We start from the raw sequence: 17,387 nt of genomic DNA, 5'->3' as shown, positions 1-17,387 counted from the left end.
TTCCACTCATTTTGGTGGTTAACTAATTCACAACTCTGGAGTTGTTTGCACAAAAAAACAATGGATGGGAACCGAGCAGAGCTGAGTGGCCAAACTGTGGTATTAGGCCAAAACTATTGGCTGGGTTAGATGCAGAAAAAAATTATATTCAATTTGCAACCTGATGGAGGTCTGTATAGATGGATTAATAGAACAAGTCCCACACACAGCTAGAAGCCCAATATTTTTTCACAGGTAGATGCAGAAAAAAATATATTCAGTTTGCAACCTGATGGAGGTCAGTATAGATGGACTAATACAACAAGTCCCACACACAGCTAGAAGCCCAATATTTTTTCAGAGGTAGATGTAGAAAAAAATATATTCAGTTTGCAACCTGATGGAGGTCTGTATAGATGGATTAATAGAACAAGTCCCACACACAGCTAGAAGCCCAATATTTTTTCAGAGGTAGATGCAGAAAAAAATATATTCAGTTTGCAACCTGATGGAGGTCTGTATAGATGGATTTATAGAACAAGTCCCACACACAGCTAGAAGCCCAATATTTTTTCAGAGGTAGATGCAAAAAAATATATATTCAGTTTGCAACCTGATGGAGGTCTGTATAGATGGATTAATAGAACAAGTCCCACACACAGCTAGAAGCCCAATATTTTTTCAGAGCTAGATGCAGAAAAAAATTATATTCAATTTGCAACCTGATGGAGGTCAGTATAGATGGACTAATAGAATGATGCTATGCCCAAAAGATTTTACTTCACTAGGTGCAGTAAAAAAATTGGTATTCTATACACAGGTGGTATATCTTGCAACACAGATAGGCTACTCCACTGACTAACACACTCTGCAATAGGCCAAAAAGGATTAGCTTTGCTAGATTCAGCCAAATGCTGTGAAAAAAACTTGCACAGCACTGGCACAGACCTGCCTGGCAAAAACTGATAGGAACTGATGTAACCTAGTCCTGAAAAGGACTCCAATTACAATTAGTCTTTACTCCCACAATCTATCTATTTAAGAGCACAGACCTGCCTGATAAAAGTCGTAGGAAATGCTGTAACCTAGTCCTTAAAAGGACTGCAATCACAACTATTCCCTACTCCCAAGCTATCTGTAGATTTGTGCGAAAATTGGCTTGAAATTAACAAGGTATAGCGCACACAGCAACAGCGGTGCCGTCTAACACGCAGCTGCAGCAGTGAGAAAATGGTGGCGACGGGGAAAATGGCTTGGTCTTATAGGGCAAGGACATGTGACATACACTGCCAATGACACATGCCCTTGCTTGTGTGAAAAAAAGCACTTCGCTCCGTGTGTGCGCTGCTGATAGGCTGACAGATTGCACCTCCCCACTGCAAATGCGGGAAAGAGAAAAAAAAATGGAGATCTTCATTGTTCCTGCAGAGATCCATCCCCTGCCCCTCCCCCCACCCCGCTGTACACTCAAACTGCGTATTAACATTAATTTTCATCATTACTGAGAAAAAATCCAGTTATGATTTTGGTGCACGAACAGTTATTGAACATAACCTCGAACAGCCGAATTTTTCTCAAATTGTTCGTGTTCGCCGAACGGCTCGAACACCGCCCAAAACAGCTCGAATTTGAGGTTGGCGAACAGTTCGAGTAGAACAACGCTCATCTCTAGTACCAGCTGCAACAAGGCCATCGATATTCAGGTCAGACTTCACACATAATACCTCAGGAGTGGACCTGGATGTCTGACATATGTACCATGCTGACAAACTTTGAGGAATCCACCAAGATGGTGAGTGGCGATGACACCATCATTAGCGTCAGCATCCCACTTGTCTGTCTTTTGCAACGCTATCTGCAGAGAATTAAAGAGGAGGCATTGCAGCCAGAGTATGATTAGATGGATCAAGAACCCGTAATGGGTGATTGCACACAGCCCAGCCTCATCTCATCCCAACATGTATTGGGGGACAATGAGGGACAGGAGGAGGAGGAAGAACAGGAACTTGTATCATGCGCTGTAGACGGTAGCACCTGTACAACTGTCATACAGTCGGTTCAGCGTGGGTGGCCTGAGGACAGGGGTGAGGAGGAGGAGGAGAGCATGGTCAGTCATCATCTTGATGAGGACACGGAAGTCTTGCGCATTACCAGTCTGGCACGCATGGCTGACTTTATGATACGCTGCCTTAACCATGACCCTCGCGTTGCCAAAATGTTGGGTGACAGTCATTACTGGTTTGCTGACACTTTTAGACCCCGCTACAAGGAGAACTTTCACTCTCTTATTCGTGAGGTGGAGAGGTCTACAAAAATGGGGCAGTACCAGAAGGCCCTTGCTGCAGAACTGTTAAAAAAATTCCCATCTGAACACGCTGGCGGCAGAGGTCACAGTTCGTTGACCAACCAAGGTGTACAGGCGAGAGAGACGCAAATCCAATCCAGCAGAGGCAAGGGAACACTGTCAACGTTCTGGGACAGTTTTCTGAGACCTGCACAGCTTACAGGCCCTGAGGGGCGGGGTACTCTCACAAGGAGTGGAAAGTTTCAAAAGATGGTGAGGGAGTACCTTGCTGACCGTACCATCATCCTCTGTGATTCCTCTGTGCCTTTTAATTATTGGGTATCTAAGCTGGACACTTGGAATAAACTCACAATGTATTCCTTGGAGGTCCTAGCCTGCTCTGCCACTAGCGTGTTATCGGAGCGTGTTTTTAGTGCCGCTGGGGGAATTATATCTCATAAGCGCACTCGCCTGTCAACTGACAATGCTGACAAGCTGACCCTTATCAAAATGAACAAGGGCTGGATTGGGCCAGACTTCTCATCACCACCAAATGACAGCAGAGTAACATAAAGTTAAATCCACTGTGTAATTCGGGAGGTGTATTCCCATGCACCACTTCACACCCACACATGGGTATAAGCTTCCTCAATTCGGCTTTTTTTTTGCTCTTCTCCTTATCCTCAGCCTCCACCACCACTATAACACCAGGGTGACCGTGATGCGTGTTGCCAGCATTGCAAGTTCCTCCGTCCTAATTTTTGGCAGCTTTTGCTTGGAAGCATAGGCAAAGACTATGGGAGAACCACTCCCCAATAATGGGAATAATGTTTTTAATATGCTCTACTGCATGGCTCTTTTAAGGGGCATTAAAACCGTCTTGTTAAACCACTATAACCCCCACGTCTCTTCCAAGGGGCATTTAAACCATCTTGTTAACCTACTGAAACCTCCACGTCTCTTCCAAGGGGCATTTAAACTGTCTTGTTAAGCTACTGCAACCTCTACATCTCTTCCAAGCGGTATTAAAACCGTCTTGTTAAGCTTATGCGACCTCCACCACTTTTCCAAGGGGCATTAAAACCATCTTTTTAAGCTACTGCGACCTCCACGTCTCTTCCAAGGGGCATTTATACTGTCTTGTTAAGCTACTGCAACCTCCACGTCTCTTCCAAGGGGAATTAAAACTGTCTTCTTAAGATAATGCGACCTCCACCACTTTTCCCAGGGGCATTGATATTGTCTTTTTATTCCACTGCAACCTCCACGTCTCTTCCATGGCGCATTAAAACCATCTTGTTAAGCTAATGCGACCTCCACCACTTTTCCCAGGGGCATTAACATTGTCTTTTTATTCCACTGCGACCTCCACATGTCTTCCAAGGGGCATTAAAACTGTCTTGTTAAACTACTGCGACCTCCACGTCTCTTCCAAGGGGCATTTAAACCATCTTGTTAAGCTACTGTAACTTCCATGTGTCTTCAAAGGGGCATTGATATTGTCTTTTTATTCCACTTCGACCTCCACGTTTCTTCCAAGGGGCATTAAAACCGTCTTGTTAAGCTAATGTGACTTCCACCACTTTTCGCAGGGGCATTAATATTGTCTTTTTATTCCACTGCAACCTCCACGTCTCTTCCATGGGGCATTAAAATCATCTTGTTAAGCTAATGCGACCTCCACCACTTTTCCAGGGGTCATTAACATTGTCTTTTTATTCCACTGCGACCTCCACATGTCTTCCAAGGGGCATTAAAACCGTCTTGTTAAGCTACTGTGACCTCCACCACTCTTCCAAGGGGCATAAAAACTGTCTTGTTTAGCTATTGCGACCTCCACGTCTCTTCCAAGGGGCAATTAAACAGTCTTATTAAGCTACTGCAACCTCCACTTCTCTTCCAAGGGGAATTAAAACAGTTTTGTTAAGCTACTGCGACCTCCACCACTTCTCCAAGGGGCATTAAAACCGTGTTGTTAAGCTACTGTAACATCCACCACTCTCCCAAAGGGCATTTAAACCGACTTGTTAAGCTACTGCAACCTCCACGTCTCTTCCAAGGGGCAATAAAACCGTCTTGTTAAGCTAATGCGACCTCCACCACTTTTCCAAGGGGCATTAAAACTGTCTTGTTAAGCTACTGTGACCACCACGTCTCTTCCAAGGGGCATTTAAACCATCTTGTTAAGCTACTGTAACTTCCATGTGTCTTCAAAGGGGCATTGATATTGTCTTTTTATTCCACTTCGACCTCCACGTTTCTTCCAAGGGGCATTAAAACCGTCTTGTTAAGCTAATGTGACTTCCACCACTTTTCGCAGGGGCATTAATATTGTCTTTTTATTCCACTGCAACCTCCACGTCTCTTCCATGGGGCATTAAAATCATCTTGTTAAGCTAATGCGACCTCCACCACTTTTCCAGGGGTCATTAACATTGTCTTTTTATTCCACTGCGACCTCCACATGTCTTCCAAGGGGCATTAAAACTGTCTTGTTAAACTACTGCGACCTCCACGTCTCTTCCAAGGGGCATTTATACCGTCTTGTTAAGCTACTGCAACCTCCACGTCTCTTCCAAGGGGAATTAAAACCGTCTTCTTAAGATAATGCGACCTCCACCACTTTTCCCAGGGGCATTGATATTGTCTTTTTATTCCACTGCAACCTCCACGTCTCTTCCATGGGGCATTAAAACCATCTTGTTAAGCTAATACGACCTCCACCACTTTTCCCAGGGGCATTAACATTGTCTTTTTATTCCACTGCGACCTCCACATATCTTCCAAGGGTCATTAAAACCGTCTTGTTATGCTACTGTGACCTCCACCACTCTTCCAAGGGGCATAAAAACTGTCTTGTTTAGCTATTGCGACCTCCACGTCTCTTCCAAGGGGCATTTAAACAGTCTTATTAAGCTACGGCAAACTCCACTTCTCTTCCAGGGGGCATTAAAACAGTTTTGTTAAGCTACTGCGACCTCCACCACTTCTCCAAGGGGCATTAAAACCGTCTTGTTAAGCTACTGTAACATCCACCACTGTCCCAAAGGGCATTTAAACCGACTTGTTAAGCTACTGGAACCTCCATGTCTCTTCCAAGGGGCAATAAAACCGTCTTGTTAAGCTAATGCGACCTCCACCACCTTTCCAAGGGGCATTAAAACTGTCTTGTTAAGCTACTGTGACCACCACGTCTCTTCCAAGGGGCATTTAAACCATCTTGTTAAGCTACTGTAACCTCCATGTGTCTTCAAAGGGGCATTGATATTGTCTTTTTATTCCACTTCGACCTCCACGTTTCTTCCAAGGGGCATTAAAACCGTCTTGATAAGCTAATGTGACTTCCACCACTTTTCGCAGGGGCATTAATATTGTCTTTTTATTCCACTGCGACCTCCATGTCTCTCCCAAGGGGCATTAAAACCGTCTTGTTAAGCTACTGTGACCTCCACCACTCTTCCAAGAGGAATTAAAACCATCTTGTTAAGCTACTGCGACCTCCATGTCTCTTCCAAGGGGCATTTAAACCATCTTATTAGGCTACTGCAACCTCCACTTCTCTTCCAAGGGGCATTAAAACTATCTTGTTAAGCTACTGCGACCTCCACCATTTCTCCAAGGGGCATTAAAACCGTCTTGTTAAGCTAGTGTAACCTCCACCGCACTCCCAAGGGGCATTTAAACCGACTTGTTAAGCTACTGCAACCTCCACGTCTCTTCCAAGGGGCAATAAAACTGTCTTGTTAAGCTAATGCGACCTCCACCACTTTTCCAAGGGGCATTAAAACCATCTTGTTAAGCTACTGCCACCTCCACGTCTCTTCCAAGGGGCATTTAAACCATCTTGTTAAGCTACTGCAACCTCCACGTCTCTTCCAAGGGGCATTGATATTGTCTTTTTATTCCACTGCGACCTCCACATATCTTCCAAGGGGCATTAATACCATCTTGTTAAGCTAATGCAACCTCCATCACTTCTCCCAGGGGCATTGATATTGTCCTTTTATTCCACTGCGACCTCCACGTCTCATCCAAGGGGCATTAAAACCGTCTTGTTAAGCTACTGTGACCTCCACCACTTTTCCAAGGGGCATAAAAACTGTCTTGTTTAGCTACTGCGACCTCCACGTCTCTTCCAAGGGGCATTTAAACCATCTTATTAAGCTACTGCAACCTCCACTTCTCTTCCACGGGGCATTAAAACTGTTTTGTTAAGCTACTGCGACCTCCACCACTTCTCCAAGGGGCATTAAAACCATCTTGTTAAGCTACTGTAACCTCCACCACTCTCCCAAAGGGCATTTAAACCGACTTGTTAAGCTACTGCAACCTCCACATCTCTTCCAAGGGGCAATAAAACCGTCTTGTTAAGCTAATGCGACCTCCACCACTTTTACCAAGGCACATTAAAACCGTCTTGTTAAGCTACTGCGACCTCCACGTCTCTTCCAAGGGGCAATTAAATCATCTTGTTAAGCTACTGCAACCTCCACGTCTCTTCCAAGGGGCATTGATATTGTCTTTTTATTCCACTGGGATCTCCACGTCTCTTCCAAGGGGCATTAAAACTGTCTTGTTAAGCTAATGCGACCTTCACCACTTTTCGAAGGGGCATTAATATTGCCTTTTTATTCCACTGCGATCTTCACGTCTCTTCCATGGGGCATTAAAACCACCTTGTTAAACTACTGTGACCTCCACCACTCTTCGAAGAGGCATTAAAACCGTCTTGCTAAGCTACTGCGACCTCCACTTCTCTTCCAAGGGGCATTTAAACCATCTTGTTAAGCTAATGCAACCTCCATGTCTCTTTCAAGGGGCATTAAAACCATCTTGTTAAGCTAATGCGACCTCCACCACTTTTCCAAGGGGCATTAAAACAGTCTTGTTAAGCTACTGCGACCTCCACCACTTTTCCAAGGGGCATTAAAGCTGTCTTGTTAAGCTTCTGCGACTTCCTCCACTTTTCCAAGGGGCATTAAAGCTGTCTTGTTTAACTACTGTGACCTCCACTACTCTTCCAAGGGGCATTATTACCGTCTTGTTAAGCTACTGCGACCTCCACTGCTCTTCCAAGGGGCATTAATACCATTTTGTTAAACCACTCCGACCTCCACATCTCTTCCAAGGGGCATTAAAACTGTCTTGTTAAGCTACTGCGACCTCCACCACTCTTCCAAGGGGCATTAAAACCGTCTTGTGAAGCTACTGCGACCTCCACCACTTTTCCCAGGGGCATTGATATTGTTTTTTTATTCCACTGCGACCTCCACGTCTCTTCCAAGGGGCATTAAAACCATCTTGTTAAGCTACTGCGACCTACACCACTTTTGCCAGGGGCATTGATATTGTCTTTTTATTCCACTGCGACCTCCACTACTTTTCCAAGGGGAATTAAAACCATCTTGTTAAGCTACTGCGAACTCCACCATTCTTCCAATGGGCATTGCATTTCCTCCTAATTTTAGTCAGCTTTTGCTTTTCAATGCATAGGCGAACACTAAGGGAGACCAACTCCCCAATAATGGGTAGAAGGTTTTTAGTATACTGTAATCCACGTCTGTTTCAAAGGGCATTGCAGTTCCTCATAATTTTTGGAAAGCCTTCCATTCACTGCTTAGGCCAGCAGTGCACAGGAGACCCACTTGCTATATCTCTGGCCATGACGGAGCCGTTACATCCCCGTTACCGGCTAGCCTCATCCCCGCCCCGGGCTCCCTGCTCTCTCTAACACCGGTACCTTTCGGTCGCCCCTGTCGGTGTTCCCCCCACTGAAGATGTCCGGCTGGCAGGATTACGTGGACATGTTGATGGCCGATGGCAGCTGCGAGGAGGCCGCCATTGTCGGGTACGTGGACGCCAAATACGTCTGGGCTACAACCCCCGGAGGCTTCTTCCAGACACTAACGCCTGCTGAAATAGATGTGCTGATAGGAAAGGACAGAGAAGTTTTCTTCACTAATGGTCTAACTGTTGGAGGAAAGAAATGCTCGGTGATCAGAGACAGCCTGTATATTGAAAATGATTACACAATGGACATCAGGACAAAAAGTCAAGGTGGAGAACCAACATACAACATTGCTGTAGGCAGAGCTGTCAGAGTCTTGGTCTTTGCAATGGGGAAAGAAGGAGTCCACGGAGGCGGCTTGAATAAAAAGGCGTTTGCAATGGCAAAATATTTGAGAGATATGGGATTCTAGCTGTTAGGCCAACTTCTATTCTAGGGGTAAACTAAAAAAAAAAATTGCTGCTAAACTTTCCTGTCTGAACAAAGCATCCTTTCATCTGGAAATTTTATTAGCAATAACTGGGGTGATGGGGGATGAACCTGTGTCTCCTTTGTATCCCTATTTAAGTGGGGAAAGTGTTTTTTCTTAGTTTTTTTTTCTTTTTGATTTTTGTCTTTTCAAGCAATTCAGTTTATTATGGCAGATTATGTCCTCAATGGGACAACCCAACCGGATGTTCTGTTAACTGCTTTCACCCTTCCTAAAGGCTTTACCACTGAGCAGCATCTCCTGCCAGCAAATGCTGTGTCTCCCCCATCATTCAGGCTGTGGGTGATGGCTACAATTCGTCTTCTGTTTATCCATTATCCCCTTGTTAATGTCCGTCCCCAGCCATGATCTAATTGTAGTCCTATAATGTGAAATGTTGCTTTAAGTGTGTTTAAATGGAAAAAATGATTTAGTTAAGGCCCTCTGACCTCCATGTCACTTCCAAGGGGCATTGGAGTGCCTCAAAATTTTTGATAGGCATTGCACTCACTGCATGCCCTATAACTGTGTAGGCGAACCTCTCCTTTTGGTACAGAAACATATCCTACTAGTCATGTGTGTTGTTGACTGGTCTGATATTGATGTGAATGGTCCCTGTTCCTTCGGCTCTTTCTCCTTTGCCACCACCTCATTCATCATTCATTACCTCAAGCTTTGTTTTAACGGGAGTCATAGAACTGGGATAGTAGCAGGAAAACATCCAGCAATCCTCGAAGGAGGTAGGATATGCGCCAAAGCGCTGACCACCTCAGGCCTAGCCACTACTACATACATGCACTTGCATTCCAAGAAAACAAAGCAGATGCTAACTTCTATCATCATCATCATGCTCCTCACCTTGGCACTCTCAACTCCCCTGATGGAGAAGCCAGGGCCCACCGGAGGAGTCTGGTTCTCTGGTGGGCTCGTCCAATGCTGCCCTAAAGCAGGCCAGGCTAAGAAAAGTGTGGGGGAATGTTCCAAGGAGAAATAGGGGCGGCTGGGGACCGTTTATGGACACCCGGCTGCGGGGCGGCTGGGGAGCGAGTGTGGACACCCGGCCACCCCCTGACTGCTGGGGACCAAGCGTGGGCGGCTGGGGACTGAGTATGAATACCAGGCCGCCGACGCAACCATGACATGGTGGCCGGCGTCTGCCTCCACATGCCTAAAAGGTCCAATTTCAAGTGCAAGCAAGCTAGCAGTATGGTATTGCTGCCTGGGGGTGGGTGGGTGGCAGGTTGCACACTTACGCTTGCATTCCAAGAAAACAAAGCAGATGCTAACTACTATCATCATCATCATGCTCCTCACCTTGGCACTCTCAACTCGCCTGATGGAGAAGCCAGGGCCCACCGGAGGAGTCTGGTTCTCTGGTGGGCTCATCCAATGCTGCCCTAAAGCAGGCCGGGCTAAGAAAAGTGCGGGGGGATGTTCCAAGGAGAAATAGGGGCGGCTGGGGACCGTTAATGGACACCCGGCTGCCCCCAGGTGGCTGGGGACCGAGTATGGACACCGTGCCGCCCCCTGGCGGCTGGGGACCGAGCGTGGACACCCGGCCGCCGGGCGTCTTGGGACTGAGTATGGATACCTCGCTGCTGAAGCAGCCATGAGGTAGTGGCCAGCTTCGGCCTCCTTCAAACTAAAAGTCCCCATTTCAAGTGCAAGCAAGCTAGCAGTATGGTATTGCAGCCTGTGGGTGGGTGGGTGGTTGGCTGCATATTTGTGCTTGCATTGCAAGGAATGGGGGAGGTACAATTGAACACTGCTGTGGGACAAGGACTTGCACGGGGATAGTTGCAAGTCTGCATCTTCTGATGCGGAAAGGATCACTTCTGATGGTCACACTTTTAGGCAGTGACCTTGGTGTGAGAGATGCTTCCAGGGGTCTTCCCCATGCTATTCCCACTGTATGCATGTGTCACACAGCACATGGCCAGATAAGATTGTAAAATGTTAAAATGACATTTCCCGGTGAATGCATTTGTCACAGTTGAAAGCAATTCAAAAGTGCAAAAATGCATAAAAAATGCTACTTGTGAACATAGGCCAAGGTGTGGAGGAGTATTTTTGTTTTTGGTTATTTATTTTACCTTATACATACGTCTTTACCCTGGAAAGGAAGTTCCTTAACATATTTCACAGGAAAACCGTTTCAGTTTCGTTTTTGAACGTTTTATTGTGAGCCCGTTAAAGTGGCTTAATACCTCTGGCCACGTTGTTGACAGCAGTGAACTGGGGGTCAGAAATGCTTCATGGGGCGATGCCCATGCTGTCCCCATGTCTTTTGAGCACTGTCACTATCGTTTTGGGCACTTTTTAGGCTTTCTACAGACTGCCAGGGTTGCCACTGCAAAAATGCTCGGGTCTCCCATAGACTAACATTGGGCTCGTTGCTCGGGTCGAGCACCCGAGTATCACGGCGAGCTTGGCCCGAGCTTCGAGCACCCGAGCATTTTAGTGTTCGCTCAACACTAGTGCAGACCAGTTATGCAATTTTCTGTTGAACGTCTGGGTCAATTTTCTGGTAGTAAGTAGTGATGAGCGAGTATGTTCGGTTAACCCTTTCGGCGAGTATGCTCCGGCAAGTACCGAGTATCTTCAGTGTACTCGGTGATGTGTTTGAATCACTCCCGTGTGCATGATTTGCGACTGATAGCTTTAATACATGTGAGGAATTCTTGTTTCTTTTGCATTCCTCACTTGTATTAAAGCTGTCAAACAGTTGCAAATCATGCACACGGGAGTGATTCAAACATATCACCGAGTACACTGAAGATACTCGGTACTCGCCCGAGCATACTCGCCGAAAGGGTTAACCTAACATACTCGCTCATCACTAGTAGTAAGACACAGAAAAGGGACAATAAGGTAAAGTGTTTTGCATGTCATCATGTGTGGTGACGGGTGAACCTGAACAGTAAAGTGCTTTTGCATGTGGTCATGTGTGGTGATGGGTAAACCCGAACAGTAATGTGTTTTGCATGTGGTCATGTGTGGTGATGAGTGAACCCGAACAGTAAAGTGTTTTGCATGTGGTCATGTAGGTCACATTGCAAGGTATTGCCCAGCACAAAAAGAAAAGCATTTGAAGGTATCTTACACGTTTGGTTAACCAGGCCATATATCTAGGAATTGTTTTACTTCAAAAAGTAAAGCATGGGGCTTAAAACTACAGCAAGATGATGGACCCAAAATTGGAAGAAGAGAGAAGGAAAATTGTTCCTCAAGGTGGGGATTTAGACATTGGCAAAGTGGCTATACCAAATATTCCCACTGGGATTCCCATATTGAAACCTATGTAAGCCCTCACTTCACCAGGGCTGAATTAACAATGTTGGAGTCCAATTGTTTGAGATATTGAGTGAGGACCACTCCTGCATGAAAAATAAAATCAGATGGGCAAAGATGGTGGTGAGATAAATTTCAGTTAAACCAAGTAAAATCTGTGTCTTGTTTTAAATGATAATATCAATTATTTTAATTATTTTTGATTGAGAGATAGTAGACTCTTTAAAGCAAGGGCCATATTTGTTTTCCCATAGGGTAAGAGTAATTTATTTTTTCATATGATCAATCCTATTGGAATTTTTTTTAATTGTTTATAAAAATATATTTTTTTTCCATTTTAGCTGCTCAACTCTTTCCCACAAATTTTCCTTCGTGTTCCGGGACCACACCAGAAAGCTTTTAATAATATTTTCACCATAAAAAAGTTTGTGATGGCTAAAGTGAAGGAACATCAAGAGACCCTGGACCTGAACTGCCCCAGGGATTTCATAGACTGTTTTCTTATAAAGATGGAAGAGGCAAGTATGATGGATATGGTGTGGTTAAAAATGCTCATATTTCATGGTGTTGTCATCATCATTTTCTTTGGCTCCAAAGTGCTTTTTTCCTTAAAAAGATATGGCTGCTTTCATCCGAAAACAGTGACACATCTTTCTACACTGTTATTCTAACCATTAAAATATATTTAAAGAGAATATGTGACTCTTTTGAGCTTTTTGAGTTATTAATATGGGCATACAGGTTGTATACAGATGAATTTAGTCATAACTGTATGCCTTCTGGATGATGCCTTGTTCAATAAAAATCATCTTTTTTAGCTCTGATCTTCTAGGTTATGAGGTGTATGCTGCCCGGAAGATAAGACTGCCCCTGGTCTTCATTATGCAAAATTTCTCCTCCCCTTCACTTCAGGGTTCCTTTGACGTCAGGTGCGTGGCTGAAAATCCCGCGCCTGCCCATTCTGCCTGCCATCTTTCTTGCCATGTACATGATGTCAAAGGGACACTGAAGAGTAGGGGAGGAGAAATCTTGTATAATGAAGATCAGAGGCAGTCTTATCTTCCGGGCAACGTACATCCCATAGCCTTGAAGATCGAAGCTATCAAAGATGAGTTTTACTGAACAAGGCATCACCCAGGAGGCATACAGGTATGAATATGTTCAGCTGTATACAACCTGTATGCCCATATTAATAACTTAAAAAGCTCAAAAGGGTCACAGATTCTCTTTAATGCCTACTGTTCCTTATTCATTGCCATGAACATATTTTATTGGATTTCACTACCAGAGATTTGAAATTCATGTCAAATGTTTAGGAATTCGCCGAACCCAAAGAATTTAAACAATTTACGATTTAGATCACGTGAATCATCACAAATGGAAATTGCAGAAGATTGCCACAGCGAGAGATGGATCACATGACCTCAGGCACGTCCAGGTGGGCTTCCCCATAATGCTTTGCTGCTATCACATCACATGATATAGCTCAGCTAATCAGGAGAGACCTGTATAGCCAGTATAAAAGCAGAGACCGAAAATGCAACAGCCAGTTTGTGGTGAATGTGGATAGTGAGAGAACGTCAAAGCTCACAGCTTCGCCATAGACATAGGGAGAAAAAGCATTAAATCACTAAATAAACTGTACATATAGTGTGTGAAAGCACAGCAGGGAAAAAGATTAGTGTGTGAGGAAAAAAGTAAAGCATCAAACACATCTTTTCAGACCTTTATAGGCTTTGGAGCATTTGATTCATGGCAAATCTATTCAGCATGAATCAACTTTCCAAGATAAATTCACCTTATTTGTTTAATCGGAACGTCAAAAGATGTTTTCATTACTAGTCACTACTCCTCACAGCTGGACAGGTTGATCAGAAGGTTAAAGGATTCTTCCGAAGGCCCAGACTCAATAAAAATGGTTCCTTTAGGAGAAGATAACCTTATCAGAAGGTTCCTGGAATCAAAGTTTACCAAGCAATCAAAAGTGGATACTAAAGAGAATCTGTCAGCATGTAATCTGAGACCAGCATGATGTAGAAGCAGAGACCTTAATTCTGGTGATGTGTCACTTAGTGGACTGCAGTTTGCTTTTTCAATAAAAGCAGTGATTTATCAGCAGGAGATTATCAGGACCCATCCCCCCACCACTGATAAGCAGATTTCTGTCACTATACAATGTACATAGAAAGCTGCCAATCAGTGATGTGCGCAGGGTTATACAGAGCTCAGCTTTCCGAGCTTTCTAGATCTGCAGCAAAGAAAATACTCATTGTATCAAGAGTACTGCTGTACACAGTAAACTAAGTGATAAATCGCTAGAATCCGGGTCTCTGTCCCTTCTCAGATTACATAGCAAAATCCAGGTGACTGATTCCCTTTAACAATTCTGTATAAATGAAGAAATGCTTAGAATAATTTTCTTCAGTGGGCCCAAGGACATCTGGTGCAACACTGTCAAAAATTGCAACATGTCCATATTAATTTGTGTAAATGATTGAAAAAATATAAAAACAAAATATTTTAATGCAATGTAATTTCATGTATGTTACCAGGAAAAGGAAATCCCAAACACACAGTTCCACTTAGAAAACTTATTTGCTACTGTGATGAACATCTTTTTTGCTGGGACGGAAACAACAAGCATGACTTTACGGATCGGTCTGAGGATTTTGCTCAAGCATCCAGAAGTTTTAGGTAGATGTTACCATTGACATAACTTGGGCACAGGTCTCAGAGGTCAGACATTCACAATAATTATTGAAGGTTAGGGCTTCATATGCACATGGCCATAGTTTTGGCCCGAGTGCAATCTAACAAAATATCGGATCGCACTCAGACCAATTTGTTCTATGGGGCTGATTTTTTTCTGAGCTGGTTCCAGCATGCCTGAGTTTGTTCTGATATTCAGATCGCACTCAGCTATGCAAGTCAATGAGTATCTGGAAAACATCGGACTGCACTCGATTTCCAATGACTGACAAAATGGAGAAGGTGGATACATTTTTTTCTTCATCTTCTCCTCATCTGAGAAAATCGGATCACACTATGATCACACTCTGATCAGATAATTGATCTGATTCTGCCGGATGAGAGAATATATGAACATGTGACGTTAGTCTATATCTTTGCAATATGCTACAAATTTCTGAGATGGTAATACCCCTTAATACCAACATCTATAGTGGGAAATGCAATATTTTGATCTTAGTTTAACCATTATGATTTAAGACATATATTGACAATAAACGTTATTCTCATTAGCTAAACTTCAAAAAGAAATTGACCTCGTTGTTGGCCAGAACCGCTGCCCATCTGTGGAGGACCGCAGTAAAATGCCTTATACAGACGCTGTTATTTATGAGATACAGAGATTTGGAGACATCTTGCCTTTGGGTGCTCCACATGCAACTGCTCAAACCACCATCTTTAGAGGATACACAATACCAAAGGTTGTAAAAAAAATATTAATTTAATAGCATGCAGGGCTTCGCTGCAGGGGTCTCTAGGTTCCATCTCATTTATTCGAAAATCAGGGCAGATTGTCAGGCCAAACAAGAGTTTGGAAGGCATTTATCTAATATGTATGACCACCTTTATGCAGGCCATGCAATTGATGACTGTTGGAGAAATGTTGCTTTGGGCGATCATTAGGCCAGTTGTCATCTCAGCCAATACTCCTATACACAATAGCGCTCACTCGGTTGAGCTCTCCTATGTTCTCGATGTGAAAGCCACCGACTGACACATTTGTCGGAAGCTTATCTCAGGGAGTACAATGTGATCATCAGTCCGAAATCAAACATGCTCGATCATCATCTCTCATGACCATCAGTCAGCAGATGCCTCCATATACATTAAACCATGGGGCATTGATATTGGCGGGTTCAGCTAACATTGGTCTAATGTGTATGGTGGACTTTAGTAAGACAATATTTTTGTCCTAATTGCCAGGTTATAACAACTTATATTTTTGGGCAGAGTTTTTCAGGTTTTTTATTTTTTTTTGGGGGGGGTGGCATTCTGTTCAAACATTCATCCAGAAGTCTTTAAGTGCTTCAACTATGCGATATTAATTATGACAACTAAACTATATGGTTTCATGCACAGGGCATAGTCATGTGAAAAGAGTCTGTACAGGCTCAAGGAACATGTTTTTTGAGCCTTTACAGATGTTTTTTCTTGTGGAGAATGCCTGTGAAGAGGGGAAGAGGAGTAGATGTGTACTGTTAGAACATGCCACATCAGTACAATATGGCCCCATAGATAGGTAACCACCATAGAAGTTTGCACTAAGCTTAACATGCACATGGACCTTCTAGTATAACATTGCTTTATGATGGATGAGTAGAGTAAATATAACATGGTCCTTTTTTTCTTTATTTCCTTTACCTCTTCTTGAAGGACACCACTGTGTTTCCTCTCTTGACCTCAGTGCTGAAGGATCCCAAATACTTTAAAACACCAGAGAAGTTTGATCCAGATCGCTTTTTGGATAAAACTGGAGGTTTACAGAAGATTGACGCATTTATACCATTTTCTACAGGTACTGAGAAGTAGGGAACAGCTGAGAGGTCTGGGGGTGAACATTACTGTATTTAAAGTGAAATTTCAAAATGACAGATTATGGGATGTTACAATATTTTGGGCAGTTGAGTAAACTTCTCGCCAGGAAAACGGTATCTGTAAATAATGATGCTAGATACTGAGAATGTGAAGTGTTTGGCCGATTTGGGAACATTATGGTCTGTTCAGTCTAGTGTGAAGACCACAAGTCTTCACGCCTATAGGTCAAACCTTTAGTGTGAAGTCATGCAAAAAAAAATCTAAGCTTTCTTGCTCTTGGTGCAACATCTTTACCTTTTTAATAGAATCACATAGAAGTCACTAAAATCTATAATCCATATTTTTTTTCGGTTACCTACAGGTAGAAGAATCTGCCTTGGAGAAGGAATGGCAAAAATGGAGATCTTTATTTTCCTCACCTTTATATTGCAGAATTTCAATTTGAAATCTGATGAAGACCCTTCTTCTATTGACCTATCCCCTTTGCCTAATACCAATGGTATAATCCATCGCCCATATAATATAATGCTGGTTCCTCGCTGACCAAGTGGTTTTCCCCAAAGATTCCTGGCTCTAATTAATGATCCCCAGAATTATTAATTCCAGCTATGATTTACTTATATGGGGCAGACTGAACCATTGGGCTCACTGAGGCACCCGGATTCGATGACCTCTGCAAGCACTAATGTACATTCCTGCAACAACCTGTTCAATATATATGAATTGTCAAACTAATAGGAATTGAATTGATCTGTTGTGAAATGATGGCTCATAAATAAACTAGTTAATTATTTTATCAATATCATGAAAAATATTTTAGTGGCAACAGGTAGCCATTATACTGGTGACACTCAACAAGGAATTGAGAGGGTGGACAATGCAAAGCATAACAAGTAGTGATTAGTGTTGAGCCACCCCCGTAGTGTTCGGGTTCGGTTCGTCGAACACTGGGATGTTCGTGGAACTGTTCGTCGAACACCTTAGAACACTATCGAACACCGTCGAACACCGTT

At 43.6% G+C, this 17,387-nt stretch overlaps 1 protein-coding gene and 1 pseudogene across 3 annotated transcripts in view; both read left to right on the top strand.

The window, feature by feature from the left end:
- Window positions 1-17,186, top strand: part of LOC141154969 (cytochrome P450 2C8-like) — a 77,697-nt gene extending 60,511 nt beyond the window's left edge. For all 3 annotated transcript variants that reach the window (XM_073641550.1, XM_073641551.1, XM_073641549.1), the window contains 5 exons: window positions 12,153-12,329; window positions 14,364-14,505; window positions 15,073-15,260; window positions 16,213-16,354; window positions 16,736-17,186. In XM_073641550.1, the coding sequence (XP_073497651.1) occupies window positions 12,153-12,329; window positions 14,364-14,505; window positions 15,073-15,260; window positions 16,213-16,354; window positions 16,736-16,917 (831 nt within the window). In that variant the 3' untranslated portion in view covers window positions 16,918-17,186. The remainder of the gene's footprint in view (window positions 1-12,152; window positions 12,330-14,363; window positions 14,506-15,072; window positions 15,261-16,212; window positions 16,355-16,735) is intronic.
- On the top strand, window positions 7,898-8,904 carry LOC141154973 (profilin-2 pseudogene; annotated as a pseudogene).
- Window positions 17,187-17,387: the final 201 nt, after the last annotated feature.

The sequence above is a fragment of the Phyllobates terribilis genome, unplaced genomic scaffold, assembly GCF_046119375.1.
Source record: "Phyllobates terribilis strain yellow unplaced genomic scaffold, ASM4611937v1 Scaffold_7__3_contigs__length_470593459, whole genome shotgun sequence".
NCBI classification, from domain to species: domain Eukaryota; kingdom Metazoa; phylum Chordata; class Amphibia; order Anura; family Dendrobatidae; genus Phyllobates; species Phyllobates terribilis.
Note: the sequence above shows the minus strand (reverse complement) of the source record. Positions and strands in the feature narration are given on the sequence as shown.